Source organism: Eptatretus burgeri, chromosome 18 (assembly GCF_056783735.1).
Source record: "Eptatretus burgeri isolate ZD-2024b chromosome 18, Ebu_testis_v1, whole genome shotgun sequence".
Taxonomy (NCBI): Eukaryota; Metazoa; Chordata; class Myxini; order Myxiniformes; family Myxinidae; genus Eptatretus; species Eptatretus burgeri.
The window spans coordinates 37,765,579-37,783,806 of record NC_140978.1 but is presented as its reverse complement, the minus strand read 5'-3'; the positions used below and the strand labels follow the sequence as shown (position 1 = coordinate 37,783,806).

The following is an 18,228-nucleotide window of genomic DNA, read 5'->3' as shown; positions in this document are numbered from 1 at the left end:
CATACCTGACCTGATGACCTACAATGCCAGTCTAATTGGGCATCCTGCATCATACAAACTTTTACTTGGCACATCTGAACTTATATCTACCTGCAAGACCTTCATCCACAACTTAATGGAGTGCTGCTGTCCTTCCTGGGCTGTGCCCCTGCCTCACACCTTGCTCAGCTTGACGACATAGAAACCAAGGCCTTCAAGATTATTCAAATCCCCCGTGATGAAGCTGAGTAAATGGGCCAATAACCTTCCCATCACAGACAGATTGGTGTCAGGTCAGGAATGGGAGCATGTGCCAGAACAGCGCGTCGCTGCGTCCACTTTCCGCCGGTACTCCAGGGGCCTCCGTCTGGCCATCCCCCAGGCAGATGCTAGGCCCATCCCCATCTCCTTGAGATGATGGTCAACCTGCTGCAACCACGAGGCACGTGGTCGGCCCACTGGCCTCCTCCACTCATGAGACTCCCTCGCTGAGAGAATCTGGTGGGCAGGATCAGCGTCAGGAAAACGAGCCACATGTCCATACTGCCGCAACTGACACTCACGGACTATGCAGGTAACAAATCTCATCCGAGTCTCTCTCAGCAACCGCTCGTTGGACACAAAATCCGACCAGCGATAGCCAAGGATTCTCCGAAGAGACCTGGGACCAAAGGAATTAAGTCTCCGTCTCAGATCCTTGGTCAGAGTCCAAGTCTCGCATCCATAGAGCAAGACTGGAAGTACCAAGGACCTGAAGACTCGGACTTTCGTCCTCCTGCACAGGTACCGGCAGCGCCACACCCCATGATCCAGTGAATCCATGACTCCCCAGGCCCGACCCAGATGTCTGCTGGCTGCGAGTCAGAGGTCAATAGAGACATGAATATCGCTGCCAAGGTAAGTGAATCTCTCCACAACCTCAACATCCTCACCACAAACAGACACAGACAGGACAGCAGCATCCAAGATGTCACCGAAAGCCTGGATCTTAGTTTTGACCCAAGAAACCCGTAATCCCAACGGCTCCGACTCCTCATTCAGCACCTCGAGGGCCCGCAAAAGGATGTCTAAAGTCTCCGCAAAGATGACTGCATCATCTGCAAAACCAAGGTCCGAGATCTTGACATTCCCAAACGATGCACCGCAACTTGATCTCTCCGACATCCTCCCTAAAATCCAGTCCATACAAGTGCTGAAAAGTGTGGGGGCCAGTACACATCCCTGACGAACTCCAGTAACAACTGGAAATAAGTCAGAGGTGGTACCACCACACTTCACAGGACTCTCAGTACCAGAGTCGAGTTCAGACATCAGATCGATCAGTTTTGGTGGCACCCCACGAAGACCAATAATCCTCCAGAGGGCATCCCGATTCACTGAATCGAACGCTTTACAGAGATCAACATAGGCTGCAAGCAGCCCCTGCCGAAACTCTCGTCTGCGTTCGGTGAGGACACGAAGGGCAAGGATACGGTCAATCGTTGACCTCTTTGGTGTAAAGCCTGACTGCTCTGGACGCTGGTGCTCAAGCAGATGGTGGCGAACCCTATCAAGAATTATCCGAGCAAAGACCTTGCCCGGCACTGAGAGCAGCGTCACCCCTCGGTAGTTGTTGCAGTCTTGGCGATCACCCTTCCCTTTCCAGAGAGGGACAACAAGGCCCCTCTTCCAGTCAGTTGGGATGATGCCTGTGTTCCAGGCAGAGCACAAAACTGCATGTAACGACACGAGTGCAGCATTTCCACCAGCCTGGAGAAGTTCGGCATGGATGCCACAGATCCCTGGAGCTTTGCCCCGTTTCAACTGGTTCGCAGCCCGTGTTTCCACAAGCGAAGGTGGACCACAGTTGATTCGAGGGTCAGCAACAGGGATTGTAACACCCTTGACGTCCAACTCGACAGCTGGGGGATCAGCCTGGTACAACCGCTCAAAGTAACCGGCCCAGCGGGCCTTCACTTCAGACTCCTCTGTCAAGAGCCTACCACTCTCTGCTCGAACTGCAGTGCTCCGAGGGATGGGTTTGGATGAACGTAATGCGCGAATTCCCCTGTAAGCGGGACGAGAATCACCTGTCCACAGGTGATGCTCTACCCCCTCACAGATTCCTCGCACATAGGCCTCCTTGTCCACCCTCAGTGCACGTACAGTTTTACGCCTCAGCTCCCTGAACAGCTCAGCTCTGCCATTCAGCCTGGCCCTTTGGTCATTTGGTTTTTGGTGGTCTATCCTTCTTTCACTTCCTTTATGTTCTTGCACCCTCTGTTCGTTTGGTGATTTGCCCCACCCCACCCCCAGGTTTTTGCAGTGCACACACTGTCCACCATCCCCCCCCCCTTTCTGGTGAAACTATCCAGGATCACTGCTCACTTCTACTCATTTGTTCCTTTCTTTTTTCACACCTTTGGATCCAACTTCCACATTCTCTTCAATCTCATTCTTCATGCCAAGGCTTCAATGCTTTCTCACGGTGTATCCTTCACCACCATCTCAGATCATCCACCATCCAAAACCATGATCTCTTCTACCCCCATTAATACCCTCCTCTTACCTCAAAGTCCACCTTCTTCCAAATTTCCCTTTTTTCCTTCCTGAGAGTTTGCTTCTGTCTCCATATTGTCCACCCCATGTGTCCTTTCCTACCCCTGCTTCCTCCCCACATCCATTGTTTTACAAAGTCTCCTTCTATTTTGACCTTCAACTCTGCTTTTTGTATTCTCTGTCTCTGTCTGTCTGTCTGTCTCTCTCTCTCTCTCTCTCTCTCTCTCTCTCTCTCTCTCTCTCTCTCTCTCTCTCTCTCTCTCTCTCTCTCTCTCTCTCTCTCTCTCTCTCTGTCTCTGTCTCTGTCTCTGTCTCTGTCTCTGTCTCTGTCTCTGTCTCTGTCTCTGTCTCTGTCTCTGTCTCTGTCTCTGTCTCTCTCTCTTACTCTCTCTCTCTCTCTCTCTGTCTCTGTCTCTGTCTCTGTGTCTGTCTCTCTCTCTCTCTCTCTCTCTCCGAATGAAATGCAACACTCTCTCTCTCTCTCTCTCTCTCTCTCTCTCTCTCTCTCTCTCTCTCTCTCTCTCTGTCTCTGTCTCTGTCTCTGTCTCTGTCTCTGTCTCTGTCTCTGTCTCTGTCTCTGTCTCTGTCTCTGTCTCTGTCTCTGTCTCTCTCTCTCTTACTCTCTCTCTCTGTCTCTGTCTCTGTCTCTGTCCCCTCCTCGCTCCCCCACTCCGAATGAAATGCAACACTCTCCTCCCACCTCTCTCTCTCTCACCCCTCCCTGCAGCAGTGTATAAGCAATGTTTGATGAGGCAGTGTATAAGCAATGTTTGATATAACACACAAACTCTGTTATGTCGTTGTGTGTACAGGTGTTCTGACATGAGTTTTCTTTTTGTTGTCTTCGGTCATTAAGCATAACATATCACTCTCTTTGCTAACGTGACCTCCACTCCTCACCTTTTCCTCTCTTTTTTTCCCTCCTCTTTCTCTCTCTCTCTCTCTCTCTCTCTCTCTCTCTCTCTCTCTCTCTCTCTCTCTCTCTCTCTCTCTCTCTCTCTCTCGCTCTCTCTCGCTCTCTCGCTCTCTCTCGCTCTCTCTCTCGCTCTCTCTCTCTCTCTCTCTCTCTCTCTCTCTCTCTCTCTCTGTCTCTCTCTCTCTTGCTCTCTCGCTCTCTCGCTCTCTTGCTCTCTCGCTCTCTCGCTCTCTCTGTCTCTCCTCCCCCACCAAAGGTGGATGGAGGTTGAGTTTTTTATTTACCCCTGTCTGTCTGTGAGCAGGAAGGATATTTCAAAAAGTTCTGGATGGATTTGGACAGAACTTGGTGGACAGGTTGAGTGTGCAGCAAGGATGAATTGTTTTGATTTTGGTGAAGATCTGGATCCGGACACTAGAATTTCATAAGTGTTTCTTCACCATTGAAAGACGGAGCTAAAACTATATGTAGCACAATATCTCAAAAAGTTATGAACAGATTCGGATGAAACTTGGTGACGAGGTTGTGTGTGTGTGTGTGTGTGTGTGTGTGTGTGTGTGTGTGTGTGTGTGTGTGTGTGTGTGTGTGTGTGTGTGTGTGTGTGTGTGTGTGTGTGTGTGTGTGTGTGTGTGTGTGTGTGTGTGTGAGACGAGAACAAATTGATTTGATTTTGGTGAAGATCCGCATCCGGATACGAACGATAGTTGTTTAATTGTTCAAGTGATTCTTCACCGTTGAGAGATGTGGCCAAAAATGATATATTGTCAGACTCCGCTATTCGTAGGGGAAATGTTCCCGAAAAATTCCGCGAATGTCGGGACATTGTTGCAATGGAAAAACGGGGGGACAGGTTCCCGGCGGTTTGTGATTCATGAGGAAAAAATCCAAAATCCCGTGAAAAACTGTGAATCCGCCTCTGAAAAACCGTGAAAAAAAATGCCAAATACGCTCGTGAAACCGTGAATATGCGAAGCACAGGGCCGCGAATGTCGAAGCAGGTTGCATTTTATAAACGGCGAATATGTGGGATCTGCGAATAGTGAATCTGCAAATCGCAGGGTCCAACAGTACTATATAGCACAATATCTCAAAAAGTTATGGACGGATTCAGACAAAACTTGGTGGACAGTTTGGGTGTGTGACAAGGAGGAATTGGTTCAATTTTGTTGAAAATCCGGATCCGGATGTGAGAATATTCTTTATATTTTACAAGTGATTCTTCACCATTAAGAAATGGGGCCAAATACGATATATAGCATGATATCTCAAAAATTTGTCGATGGATTATAACAAAACTTGGTGGATGAGTTGAGTAGATGACAAGAACAAGTCGTTAGATTTTTGGTTCAGGCCAGATTAAGATCTGGCCTATCAGTGGGATACAAAACCTAAACTGTTAAGCCTGGTGGAGGTATCCGCTCTACCGCGTGCCGTTCTAGTATTTGAAAGAAGACCTTTTTCATATCCTTTTTGCCATCTCAAACCTCCTTTCTGAAGCACCGTGGTCTTTTGCCATGCTCTTGCTCTTGAGTGGAATATATTTGCTCTGAATGTTGCCGTTTTGTTCCTTTGAGTTGCCATTTATTTAACACAGAATGTCTCGTTAGCTCATCCCCACATATAGCAATCAACTCCCTCCTTATTGCTTCAAAATCTGCCCTTCTAAAAAAATCTAAGTCTTAATCTGTTATCTCGATCTTTTACTCTCAAGGAGATTCTTGCTCTGTTTATGTTATGGTCACCAAGTGCGAAAAAAAAACCACTTGTTTTTTTTGTCTACAAAATCTCAGCTCAGTGAAGATCAAAGTGACAGAGGGCGGAAGGTTAATGTTACGGATGTGGTAGTGAGGTTAACATTTGTGATCGTATGGAAACGACTGGATTAAAACATGCAGGTGGATCAAGAAAGGAAAAAGAAGGGAGGATGTCGAGAAGGAAAGATGGAAAGCTATAAGTAAGAGGGGAGGGAGTGAGGATTGTTCAATGAAGTAGAGTAGATTCATCAAGATGACTTGATGGTGGTGCACTGTCGATTTGAACCCACTGGAGGGAAGACTCGACTTTGACTCAGGAAGACGATGTCAACAGGCAGGAAAAAAAAAAAATAGCAAAAAAGGAGTGGGAGGTGAGCAGTTCTTCTTGCAAATGTGCATTGTTCCCAGGGTTGCGTAAGTTACAAATTTGGCCCGCTGGTCACATAATTTGGCCAGGGTGCCAGCGACAATCACGTACTCTTTGTTAAGACACTGTGGGATCTGGCAGTACAGGCGAGAGCCACGAAGATTGGGTTTTGGAAGGTTAACTGGGAGAGGAATATTGGAAGAACAAGTGTCCTGGAGGGGCTGAGGGTGGCAAAAGTTTGAAAGAGCATGTGGGTGGGGGAGCATGATCAGAGGGGTGGTCGACAACAGATACACCATCAACATGTCTGTGATGAGAGAGTGACAGGCCCTGTGCCTCTATTTCTTTGTGGGATATTGAGTGCTGTGGAATCCACAGCATCCAGGAGAGACGGGTATGAAGGAGTTCTGGTCGCAGCCCATAAGGGAGAGAAGTACTCCATTGAGGCGACGGACAAGGCTCATGTCGGTGGTGGAAAACTTACACTCCATTTTTTTTACAATCTTACAACCAGGATTGTTGATTAAATTGATGGAAATTTTGGATTCGATCGTTAAAAGCGCTTTTAGAATAATGAATGGATTCTCTTGATCATGCATTTGATGAATTGAAACTTTAATTGCTTTTATTAACTTGATTGATTTTTACCCCTCCCCCCCACTGAAACAATGAATAACTTATTTTTAAAGTAAAATCATTCAAGGTATAAAAAATTTGGAGTAAATGAAGAATAATTCTATAATCATTCAAACCCAAATACAGTATGGACCCCTCTTTTGATTGACAGATGTGACCAAATTGATGGAGTTCATGAAAGACATCCCACCGTCGACACTTGTGTTCGTCCTGAGCTTCGACGACCCTGCAACCAAGTACGAAGTTTAAACTGTTCATCACATACTCTTTACATTCGCAGCTTTCAGATTCAGTAGTTTGTTTCAGCTGAAGTGTAGTGGCAAAAATTTAACCCGAAACCATATTGGCATTCGCCATAGATTCTGACAATGGCTGAAAAATCTTTGGCCTTAAAATAGGCTGAAAGTAAACACAGCTTCGTTATAGTGAAGGCAGCAGAGGGGCCATTGGGAGGAGGTTGGGTTGACGTCGGAGTACATTTGGGGAAGGAAGAGGAAGATCATATCATATGTAACAAGTTTTTCTGCCGAAACAGTTTTTTTGGCAAGGTCATCACTCCAACACTGGAAGTCAGGGAATGAATTTGTAATTTGTTTCTGATTCCAGCGATAGCTCGCCTACTCTTCCGTAGCTCGAAGGACACCGTGGGATCTTTAACGTCCACCAACTAATGCTGGCAGACGGATGGGATTCCCATTTCGAACACAGGCTTGACCTCATGGAGGCGAGTGTGCGTACCTCTAGGGGCCATCCTGTCATCCTTTGGAGTGGGGAAGGGGGATGGGAAGGAAATTATTTAATTATTTTAATTGAGAGATGCCCTCCTCCCCCAGTCGAAAGCTGTTGCAATGGACATGTTAAAATGATGTAAAACTGGGGCTAAATGCTTTACAAGTGAAAAATAATAAAAACAGGTTCTGATGTTGAGAAAGGGGACTTTGTAATTCAGTTTCCAATTCCGGATCACTAGGTCCGTTGGTTCCATGATTTCATGAACACGTCTGTTGCTATCTTGTATGTACACTCATCCATCTCTGCCGCCACCGCAGACTGACCGACAAAGCGAGAGAGATATTTCAAGAGCTTGGCAGTACAGCCATCAAGACGATCGGCTTCCGTGATGTCTGGCTCTTCGTCGGGGCAAACGGAATTAAGGGACCAAGTCCCTTTGAAGTGGCAAGTTTTTTCCATCCCCTTCCCCTTCTCACACACCCACATTTTGGTGTCAATGGTATATTTTGTTGTCTCTTGTTGTAGAGTAGGCCTGTCGTGATACCCTGAACAAATTCCTCATTTTATGCATGTATTGAGTATATGGTTTGTTTATTTATTGATTGATTACTTGCAAAATGGAAGATTTTTTTCCAAGTATATTGGTAATTCGATTTCGTTATTTTGTCTGTTTGTCTGTTTATCTGTTTGTCAATCGCCCACAGGTCACAATTCTAAAACGATCGTCATGAAACTTTACCAAGTTGTAGAGGTAGTTTCAGCTGAGAAGCCTATTGATTTTGAGGTCAAAGGTCAAAGGTCATCTTGAGGTTGAAATTCTACAATTTGTCATGCGATTAATTTGAAAGTTGAACAGGATTTGCAGAGTGCATCACTGAATTGGGAAACCAACTATTTTTGAGATCAAAAGGTCAATGGTCAACTCGAGGGTAAACCTCTGAAATCATCAATTTTCAACTCAAAAATCGTCAATTTACATCCTATTAACTTGAAAGTTAAACAGCAATTGCATACTCCAACACTGAATTTGGAAAGAAACTATTTTTGAGGTCAAAACTCAGTCTCACTTTGTCTCTCTGAAAGGATCGTCTGGAACCCCCTATTTACTTTCTCAACAATCCTCTTGAAGAAGTCCTTTCATTGAAGCTTCTGGGTCTCACTATCTGCCATGATCTTTCCTGGGAAAGCCACGTTTCCAACCCGGCCTCCAAAGCCAGTCGCCGACTGGGAATCCTCCGTCGTGCAAAGTCCTTCCTCAGCCCACCTGAGCTCCTGACCACATACAAAGCTTTCGTCTGCAGCATGATGGAGTACTGCTCTCCCCTCTGGGCTGGTGCTCCTGCCTCTCACCTTTCTTGCTTCACGCGGTGGAAACCAAGGCATTTTGGATCATTTGGATCTCCCGCGATGCAACTGAGTCTTTGGGTCTCTCACTCTCTCACCGCAGGCAGGTCGGAGGTCTTTCTGTCTTCTACCGGCTCCTCTCTGGCCTCGCCCCCCCCTGCTCTGTGTGTGATATATCCTCCTCCCCCTCATGTTTCTGCAGGGTGCTCAAGGTCTGCCAGCAACCCCCTTCTGGTTTAACTACCAAAATCCCGAATCACTACTCACCTTCACTCTTTCATTCCTCTTTTTCCCCACCTTTGGAACAAACTCCCACACTCTCTTCAATCCCACTCTTCCCTCCAGGTCTTCAAAACAGCTGTTCACCCCAATCTCTTATCTTCCCCCATCCAAAACCATGATCTTTTCTACCCCCGTTAATCCACCCCAAACCCACCTCCTTCATATTCCCCGCTTTCCTTCCTGAAAGTCCCTTTTGTGTCCATCTTGTTTACCACATGTTCCCCACCCCATCCCTCTCTCTTCCACTGATCTCCTCATGTGTCTGTTCCCCACTGTTTTGTGCTTCCCTCTCCCGTCCCTCTTGTCTCCTGCTCCCCTTGTGATGCGTTCTGTGTGTTAGCTCTTACACGAGCCTTGATATTGTACATATATATTTTTTGTTTTTTGTTAAATGCTCAACTCAAGGTCAAACTTCTAAAATCATAAAATTTCATCTGAAAAATTGATGTTTTTTTTTTAAATTTTCATCCGATTAACCTTATAATTAAGCAGCAATTGTGCATCCATCATGCATCACTGACTTTGGAAACCATCTATTTTGAGATTGAAAGGTCAAAGGTCAACTCAAGGTCAAACATGTAAAATCATCAATTTCAATCTGAAAAAATAATCAATTTTCATCCGATTGACCTGAGCTTTGCTTAAGATTGTCAATTTTAATCTTAATGAAATTGACAGTTTAACGTATCCATGGCAACCTTTGGAGACGGGGATGTATTTTGCAAGTATCGTGATCTGCACGACGCATTTTCCATTATTTATTTATTCATGGTCAAGGCTCATGGAAGAGCTCGGACATAGAAGAACAGATCAGGACACAACATAACAAAGGGAAAACGCCAACAGCAGGGCGGAGGGAGAAAGTAGATGGAGACGGACAAACAAGGGATGCAGGTAATGATGAGGGATAGGGGAGCATGCAAGGGGTGGACAGGATTGATACAGAAGGAAAAATTTTGGAGGGGTGGGTGGGCTGGTTTAACGGGTGGAAAAAAAGGTCATAGTTTTGGTTGGGGGATGATTTGAGATGGTGGTGAACAGCTGTTTTGAAGACCTGGAGGAAAGAATGAGATTGAAGAGTCTGGAAGTTTGTTGCACAGGCAGGAAAAAAGAGGATTATATGAGTAGAAGTGAGCAGTAATTCTGGTTTTAAGCAGTTTCACGAGGAGGGGGTTGCTGGTGGACCGCGTGCGTCCTCCAGATACCTGGGGGGGAACAAATCAGAGAGAGGGCAAAAGGTGCAAGGCCAGAAATGAGGAAGAGGAAGACAGAGAGCTCACCGACCTGATGGCGATGGCAAAGTGATAGGCCCAAAGACTCAGCTTCATCGCGAGAGATTCCAATGATTTTGAAAGCCTTGGTTTCCACAACGTCAAGCTGAGCAAGATGTTAGGCAGGGGAGCCAGTTCAGAAGGGAGGGCATTATTCAAGCTGTAGATGAAAGCCTTGTTGGTGGATATGAGCTCAGGTGTGCCAAGAAAGGACTTTGAATGACGGAGGATTCCCAGTCAGTGTCTGGCAATTGAGATCAACTTTGAAATGTGGCTTGCCCCAGAGAGATCATGGCTGAGAGTGAGACCCAGGAGTTTGAGTCACTGAACCTCTTTGAGAGGGTTGTTGAGAAAGTATATGGGAGGGTTTGCAGTGCGGCCCTTTAGGAGAGAGAGAGAGATAGAGATAGATTTCTCAGGATTTAAAGACATACAGCGGCCTGCAAAAGTATTCACCCTGCTCCAGAGTTTTCACATTTCGATGCCATCTGAGCTTGTTTCATGATGTTTTCAAATCAAACTTAATATATGGAGTCTTTACAAACGACTCAGAAGTGATAAAGCTTAAAAAATGCAGATAAAAGGTGAATGAGTTAAATTAACAGAGAAAATCAGATGATTCCCAATTGCATAAGTATTCAAACCCTTTCCCAAATTAACTCTAAATCACTTCAGGAGCATTTTTTTTTCTTTTAAAGGTGACAAAGGAAGTGCAATAGGTTGAATGGTGGTTGTTATCAAGATTTGTGGGTTTCAGGAGGTGGAAGGAAGTTCTCCTAGAACTCAAAATCTGATTTCTAAAATCCTCAGTTTTCATCCGACTGACTTTACTTAAAATTTGAAGAGGATTAGCATATCAGGTCACTGAATTCAACTACCAACTATTTTTGAGGTCAACAAAGGTCAACATAGGCCGGAATATCTAAAATTGGCAATTTTCATCTGATTGACTTGAAATTTGAACAGGATTTGCAAATTAGGTCAATGAATTCAACCACCAATTATTTTTAAGGTCAAAAATTCAACACAGGCCGAATTTCAAAAATTGAGAGATAGGGCCAAAAACTTTTTCTGTATCATGATATCTCAAAAAGTTGTGGGTTAGTTATGACAAAACGAGGTGGATGAGTTGGTTAGGTGACAAGAACAAGTGTATTAGATTTGGTTCAGATCCAGCCCATCAGTGGGTTACAAAAGGTAAACTGTTCGGCCTGAAAGAGGTATGCGCTCCATCTAGTGCAGTTCTACTTCGTTGTCACTCTTCGAGTAATTTTTCATTTGTTTGTCTGTTTTTTTGTCTGCAGAGAACGTGAGTGCCTTCGTTATGACATCATAATTGCATATGTAGAACGCTACATCTGATCAGTATGAAAATTTTTGAGGGTCATCTTGGGATAAAGTGGTCCACATAAGAAAAAAAAAATTCATGACATCATCGGTCACGTGATTTGGCAGGCATGTTTTTTTTTTTTAACCTTCAAAAATCTTCTCTGAAACGGCTGAACAGATTAAGGCAAAACTTCAAAGGTACAACCACCAATCCACGAGGAACAAAACATTCACACCTCTGATGTCATAGGTCACATGATCTGGCAGCCATATTGAATTGAATGAAAATCTTTTTCAAGTTCTTTTTCTTGAACTGTTTCATCGATCGATGTGAAACTTCACAGCTATGATCTTGTAGTGATGGGGAATATAGGTTTTAAATTTCAACCTGATCAGATGCATGGTCATGGCAGCCAGAATAATTTAATTTTTTTTTAATATGGGTTCCTTTTGATTTTTTTTTTTTTGTTTAGTTGTTTGCTTGTTTTTTTGAATGAGGCTCACTTGGCTGTGCATGGATGGGTTTGAGGGTAGAGGTAAAGCAGCTGAAATGCGAATCCTATCCTGGTTCCTCCGGATGACTTCATCTTTGCTTTTTACTTGTTTGGGTTCCTTCTGATTACTCCAATGTAGGGACTGCACCTATTTGTTCTTCCAATTGATTTGAATTAAATTTATTTTATTCCCATTCTGAATTCAATTGAATAATAATTAACATCATAGGTCAGGGTCAGGTGACCGATCAAAGCGGGGCGTCTTGGTACCCGGTTATCACTGCCAGCAGTCATAAAGTGGCAGTCCTAATTATGTCTATTATTAATTACATAACACACCGGTACACAAAACTACACAAACACCACAAAAAATCAAGTCCTGACGAGGGTCTGCAATCTGTGATTGCTCTTTTTCTTGTTCCTGTTTTGTACTTTAATCGATTGAGATGTTTGCTCTTCTTTTTCTTTTTCCTTGTACAAATGTGCATTTGGCACATTTGTTTCACTTGCATGTAATCAGTGGTTTAACTTAAAAATTAATCTCCCCCCCACTTATCTCAGGAGTTTTAAGGTGCAACTCATTTGGTCAACTATTAAGGCAAATATGAAGATCAAGGAGCTTTCCAAAGAAGTCAGACATAAAGTGGTGGAGAAACACCGTTCAGGAGAGGGTTATAAGACAATTTCAGTCACTCATTATCCCTCTGACTATGGTGAAATCCATCATTAATAAGTGGAAGGCATATCATACCACCCAGACTTTACCCAGATTAGGTCACCCATCAAAACTCTGCATCCAGGCAAGCAGGAAACTGATTCAGGATGTCACTGTCAATCCAACACTGACTTTGAAAGATCTGCAAGAAGGGACAACAGGCGGTGCAAAGTAGAGTAGAATCCTTGATGAAAACCTGTTTGAATCAGCAATGAATCTGAAATGAGGTAGGAGATTCACATTTCAGCAGGACAATGGTCTGAAGCACACTGAAGTGGCTCAATAAGAATAAAACAAATGTTCTTGAGTGGCCGAGTCAAAGTCCTCAGTTGAACCCAATTCAACATTTATGGCGAGACTTGAAGATGGCACTCCATCGACGATCCCCATCAAACTTGTCAGAACGAGAGAAATTTTCACTTGAATAATGGGAAATGATTTCTCCATCTCACTGTACAAAGCTGGTACAGAACGACCCAAAAATACCCATAGCAGTCATTGCTGTGAAAGGTGCTTCCACCAAGTACTGACCCCTCAGGGGCTAAATACCTTTACAACCAGTGAAGTTTGATTTGTTCATGTTTTTGTTTACAGGTATTCTTGACATGTAACCTCCTTCAACTCTCACAGCGTTTAGTTTGAACTCTTCAGTTATTAATAAAAAAGTTCATTTGGAAAAGTCGTTTACACATAATTCGTAATTCATCTAAATGTGGCATAATTGGTCGGGGTGAATACTTTTGCAGGCCACTGTATTCCAAGTGTTTGACCAGTTTGTGATTTTTGTCAAGGACTGAAGAGAGCGGGAAGAGGCTGCTGCCTGTCTGTCAAAAGGATGAGATTTCACGGCAGAGGGTGCAGTCATCAGTATAGAGTTAAAGAGGATTTTCCAGAGAGTCAGTGAGATCGTTGATGAAGATTAGGAATAAGATGGGGCCTAGAACACTGCCTTGGGGTACTCCAGCCTTGACAGGGAGAGGAGATGAAAGGTTTCCATCGAGAGCCACATGTTGTCTCCGAGAGGAGAGGAAGTCACCAATCCAAAAGTGGAGATGGCCATTAGAACCTCTCCTGGATGTTCCCACCATGATGGCCATTGGTCCATCATTGGTGTGAATTCCCAAGAGAAAAACCAACCAGATTGTTATTGTCATTAATATTATTCAAGAAGGCAGAACAACTTGATCATCAAACTTGCACTCGGTTCTGGGATTTAATCCAACTGGGATTGCAATCTGACAGCCTGCTGTCCTGGCAATGAACCCAAAGATAAATATTTATTTTGTGACTTTGTATTCGCCCAATGTGTTTCCATTGGCCAGGTTAATTTGGTTATCTGTTTTTTTTTTCTTTGCATTGTGCTTGTTCCACTCGCATCATCATGTCTGGTTCGGTATTTACAGATGGGTGTTCATCTGGCATGGCATGCGCTTTGGGATAAGAACGTGTACAAGGCAGTTGGTACCGGATGGTGAAATCCCTGCAGGAAGAATACAACCGATTCTCAACGCAGCCATAAATTATCATCCTTGTGTCACAGACAGGGCAAGGCATCAATGTGTGTGCCGCCCCTCGGATGGTCGTTAAACTGGGTCTCCTGTTTGCTGGCATTAGTTGGTGGACGTTAAAAATCTCATGGTGTCCTTCGTGAAGAGTAGACGAGCTATCACCGGCACCATGAACAAATGACAAATTCCTGCCTGAACCTGCAGGAGGCACTGCATCAGCGGCACATTTGCACGCTCATAAATGATGCTCCTCGCAGCCTTGTGCTGCATGTGAAAGAAGAAGGTTATTTCACAGGTATTGTAATTGCCTAATTCAAAATGTCACAAAATTCCACAAATTGTTACACATGTCCAAACGACAAAGCAAACAGGACCGGTTCCACTCTCCAATGCACGAAGTGGGACCATTTCCCCTCCCCCCTCCCCCAAAGTGGGACCATTTCCCCTCTTCCCAAAGAAAGTGGGACCATTTCCCCTCTTCCCAAAGAAAGTGGGACCATTTCCACGCTATCATGCAATTTTATCGTGTCTTTTGCAAAGACTGGGTGAGTTGTCACCGTCACCTTGAACAAATCGCAGACTCCTGCCCAAATCGCCTTCAGTCGGATGCCTGGCGTGGCCAGTTGGTTCATGAAAGACCTTGGGCCAAACTCCCTCCAGGGCCGACCCCACAAGAAAGGTGGGGTTGAATCGAACCATTAAAGTCGTAATCCAAGTCGTCGTCGCATGGTGAATATTCATGGCTATTTCTATTTCACACTTAATCTTGGCCGAAATAATACTGATGGTAGTGTTTGTAAACTTTCTTCATCACGACATGGTGGTTTTGATGTGTGATGGAATATTGATCTTCAAGTTGTGCAGGCATTACTCATTATGCATGGCATAAGTCGATCACAGTGATGTTTGTCTCCTCGTGTCAGGTTGTCAAGAATGATCGTGATACAAACAAGTATGATGGCTGGCCCGAGATGGCGAAACTTGAGGGCTGCGTTCCTCTGAAACAAGGCTAATTAAAAAGAAAATTTTGAGAGGTGGTGGTTGTTCTTGCAACAGTTTTTTTGTTTGTTTGTTTGTTGTTTGTCAGCAAGGTGATGGATGGATGGAGCATTTCCCCTCCCATGGATAGCAGTGTGTGCTGCGAGAAAAAAAAAAAGTTCCTGCTAAAGTTTATAGGGAAAAGCAGAGTCACCCCACGATGCCAAGAAAGTCCCCACCATGACTTCCACAGGATTAACCACATCAGTGAACTCTGAGCAGACATTTTGGACACAGATTGCTCAAATGTGCTTCGACCATGTGCTGTGTCTGCAGTTTTGGACAAGTGAATGGTGATGACAATGTAAATAATAAGACAGACGTTATGGTCGGCAAAGAAAGCGTGTCGATACGTGCTTTTATTCCTCAGTGTCACTGACAATTGTTTGCCTTCTCCAACACAAACATTATAGAAGTATTGCTTCCAGCATTACAGGTGAAAAACTTTTGCATATGATCAATCCCAAGTTAAAGTTTGGTGGGGGAAAAGTTAATTAAAAGTACTCCTTTTTTGTTGTTCACTGTAGTAGACATTTTGTTTTTGTTTAATTTTTCTTGCGGTGAACGGGGAGCGCGCACTGTGGCCATTTTGTGGAAGCTGCGACAGCAAGGCCCCACGGTGACTCCGGTGGAGGCACCATCGGCGAGACTGTTGTGGGATTCGATCGAGGATCTTCATGAAGTGACCGAGTCTTGCGGGTCCTGGAAAGCTGTTTCTTTTCCTGTTCGCAAGCTGCTGAACACCGAGGGAGCTGCCACTCCAATTTTCTCTGTGGGTGTTTTTGGAGTGAGCAGACGTGACAACAACAATTGAGAAGCATTTTGTTCTACATCACCGCCATTGTTACAATGGATATGTGGAGGGAACGACTCGTATCGAAAGAGTTCATGGTACTTTTGGCACAACTTACCGCACTCTTCCATGGCACGTGCCGTAGCTGTACGCGGTTCGGTTCTGGAACCCAGACGACTCCGAGCAGACTTCAGCTCATCCGCATTTACTGGGGGGCGCTTCTTCTTTACTACCTGCACCTTCGTCACGATAATAACACAATTCATTCCGAATTATTTGCATCTCAGTCATAACTGGAAGGGCACTCGGTGGAGCGCAAACCTCCGCTACAGAATGCCTGATCCGCGACAACATATCGGGTCCAATACATTTTTGAAAATGATATCATTTTTGACCCTATCTCTCAATGGTGAAGAATAATTTTAAAAATTAAATAATTCCCGTATCCAGATCTTCACCAAAATCGGATCAGTTCGTCCTTGTCACGCACCCAACCTGTCCACCAAATTTCATCCGGATCCGTCTACAACTTTTTGACATATCCTGTACACAAACTAACAGACAGAAAGGGGGTGAAAACATGACCTCCTTCACCTTCGGTGGTGGAGGTAATAATAGACCTGTTTGTCTCTTCTACGCTTGTAGGTGTTAAATGTCCCACGGTACCCTTTGAAAAGCGTCGGCTATTGCGGGGTGGTGCCCTGGCCAAATTCTATATCCCTACCGTGGTTGAGGATGATGCTTCAGCAGCACTCTGTGGTGGAGGAATGACCTTTCTGGGGGAGACTCTAAACTGTGGGAACATTGAGGGCCTGGTTCTGGGTCCCCTGCTGCCCCTCCACCCACCATTCCCCCCTTTCCTCACAAGAGGGGGTGTGGGAACAACAGTTAGTGACTATACAATTAACTTCCCTGCTCACGAAGTCATTCAACGACATCACTTGGTGCTAAATTTGGAACCCGAGGAGTGACGTCATACTGATGGGATCAAACATCCCATCACCTGTGAACGACATCATGTCACTTCCGATGTAATGCTTTGTTTTCTGAACCTTAAAATGATTAACCGAAGTTGAAATCGTGAAACGTCACACACACTGATCACCAGGCAACAGCTTCACGTGTGATCCGTCCACCTGGGCAGTGAACACCAACACAATGAGCTCCAGATTGAACACTGTTGGATCAAACTGAACAATATAAAACATTTGTTCCTTAACGACAAAGTGGTTGAAATCTTCAATATGTTTTACACTTTAAGGGAAACAAACAGTTAATGTGACTATTCTGTAAGGCTTCTAGTGGCGTTGTTACTACAACAACAAACGAGCTTGTACTCTTACCTGCGACATGTTGACCGCTGTTGAAATGTGGACCCACAAAGACTTTCTGCTGCTGTGGCGTACAGTATTTATGAGCACACAATCTCACAAGCTGTACAATCACATCGCTCCGTGCAGGTACCATATAAGGACACCGCGTACTCCCCCCCATTGTGACGTCATCCCTCGGCCTCCAAATTAAACACCAAGTGACATCGTTGCGTGACTTGGCGCACAGGGAAGGAGGGTGACGGTCTTTGGGTCCAGTTCAGCACAGCAGGCCTCTTGTGCTGCCAAAAACAGCTGTGGCTATTTCTGATACACGACATCATCGCTTCCAACACCCATCCATCCGTTCATGCTCGGGAAACCTCTTGTTGAGAACTTTGGGTTCATCCTGACTCCAAGATTCACAGCAGGAACTCCAGTCCAAAGCAGAGGACCATTTCCAGTTGATGATGTAGTTTCAAAGTTCCAGGGCCACCATCTGATGTCGCAGGATCATAAGAGTCAAAAAGATAAATTTTTTTGAAGATTTCATTTCCATTTGAACGATTATTATTGTAATCATTGCTGGAACCGGTGAATCCATGAAAGGGCAACTCGTACTGAACGAACCGAACTGTACAAGTACAGATCGTCGGGTTCAGCTGAGCACGAGTTTGCCTCGGACACGTGCTCGTCCCCAAATAAGTTCTTGGGATTCATGTGGAACATCACCCCGTGATGCCATTCCACTGGATCTAAGGACCAATCTGATTGGTTGCTTGCTCCGTTTTCATGTTTGTCCGAACACAAATTCCATGCAAATGACAGAATCACACTTTTGGTGATCATCTCACATCTTGATCAGCTTGACGTGGTGGAAACAATGAAGGCCTCAAATGAGGCCGAGTCTATCTTTAGGTCTATCACTTCACCATCGCAGGCAGGTCGGTGGTCTCTCGGTTTTCTGCCGCCTCTCTATTGGTCTTGCACCCTCTGTGTTCTTTCAGTGATTTGACACCGTGCCCCCCCCACCACCCCCAGGTTTCTGCAGGGCACACATGGTCCATCATTTTAAAAAGCAAAATTATATATATATATATATATATATATATATATATATATATATATATATATATATATATATATATATATATATATATATATATATATATACACAGAACGGATAACAAGGGGAGCAGGAGACAAGAGGAAGCAGAAAACA

The 18,228-nt window shown here is 44.6% G+C and overlaps 2 protein-coding genes across 5 annotated transcripts in view; one reads left to right on the top strand and one right to left on the bottom strand.

Moving 5' to 3' along the window:
- The window catches only part of LOC147008910 (protein FAM3C-like), a 70,742-nt gene extending 55,313 nt beyond the window's left edge, over positions 1–15,429 (top strand). For all 3 annotated transcript variants that reach the window (XM_085863534.1, XM_085863532.1, XM_085863533.1), the window contains 3 exons: positions 6,342–6,426; positions 7,240–7,366; positions 14,789–15,429. In XM_085863534.1, coding sequence (XP_085719660.1) covers positions 6,342–6,426; positions 7,240–7,366; positions 14,789–14,878 — 302 coding nt within the window. In that variant the 3' untranslated portion in view covers positions 14,879–15,429. The remainder of the gene's footprint in view (positions 1–6,341; positions 6,427–7,239; positions 7,367–14,788) is intronic.
- On the bottom strand, positions 15,245–17,196 carry MUSTN1 (musculoskeletal, embryonic nuclear protein 1). 2 transcript variants are annotated; one of them, XM_085863536.1, is made up of 3 exons: positions 17,040–17,196; positions 15,815–15,935; positions 15,245–15,673 (listed from the first exon to the last, which is right to left on the bottom strand). In XM_085863536.1, exons 1-3 carry the CDS (start codon positions 17,046–17,048, stop codon positions 15,579–15,581), a joined length of 225 nt encoding a protein of 74 aa, XP_085719662.1. In that variant the 5' UTR covers positions 17,049–17,196; the 3' UTR covers positions 15,245–15,578. The 2 variants fall into 2 exon arrangements, with proteins under 2 accessions (XP_085719662.1, XP_085719661.1); XM_085863535.1 differs by lacking the exon at positions 17,040–17,196 and having other exon boundaries at positions 15,815–15,977.
- Between the last annotated feature and the right edge of the window lie 1,032 nt (positions 17,197–18,228).

What these genes read in the sequence shown, in the direction of transcription:
- MUSTN1 (XM_085863535.1), bottom strand. Translation starts at nt 15,962, where the DNA reads ATGAATTGTGTTATTATCGTGACGAAGGTGCAGGTAGTAAAGAAGAAG. An exon ending in ACGTGCCATGGAAGAGTGCG is followed by an intron (nt 15,674 to 15,814) that starts GTAAGTTGTGCC and finishes AAACACCCACAG; the next exon opens with AGAAAATTGGAGTGGCAGCT.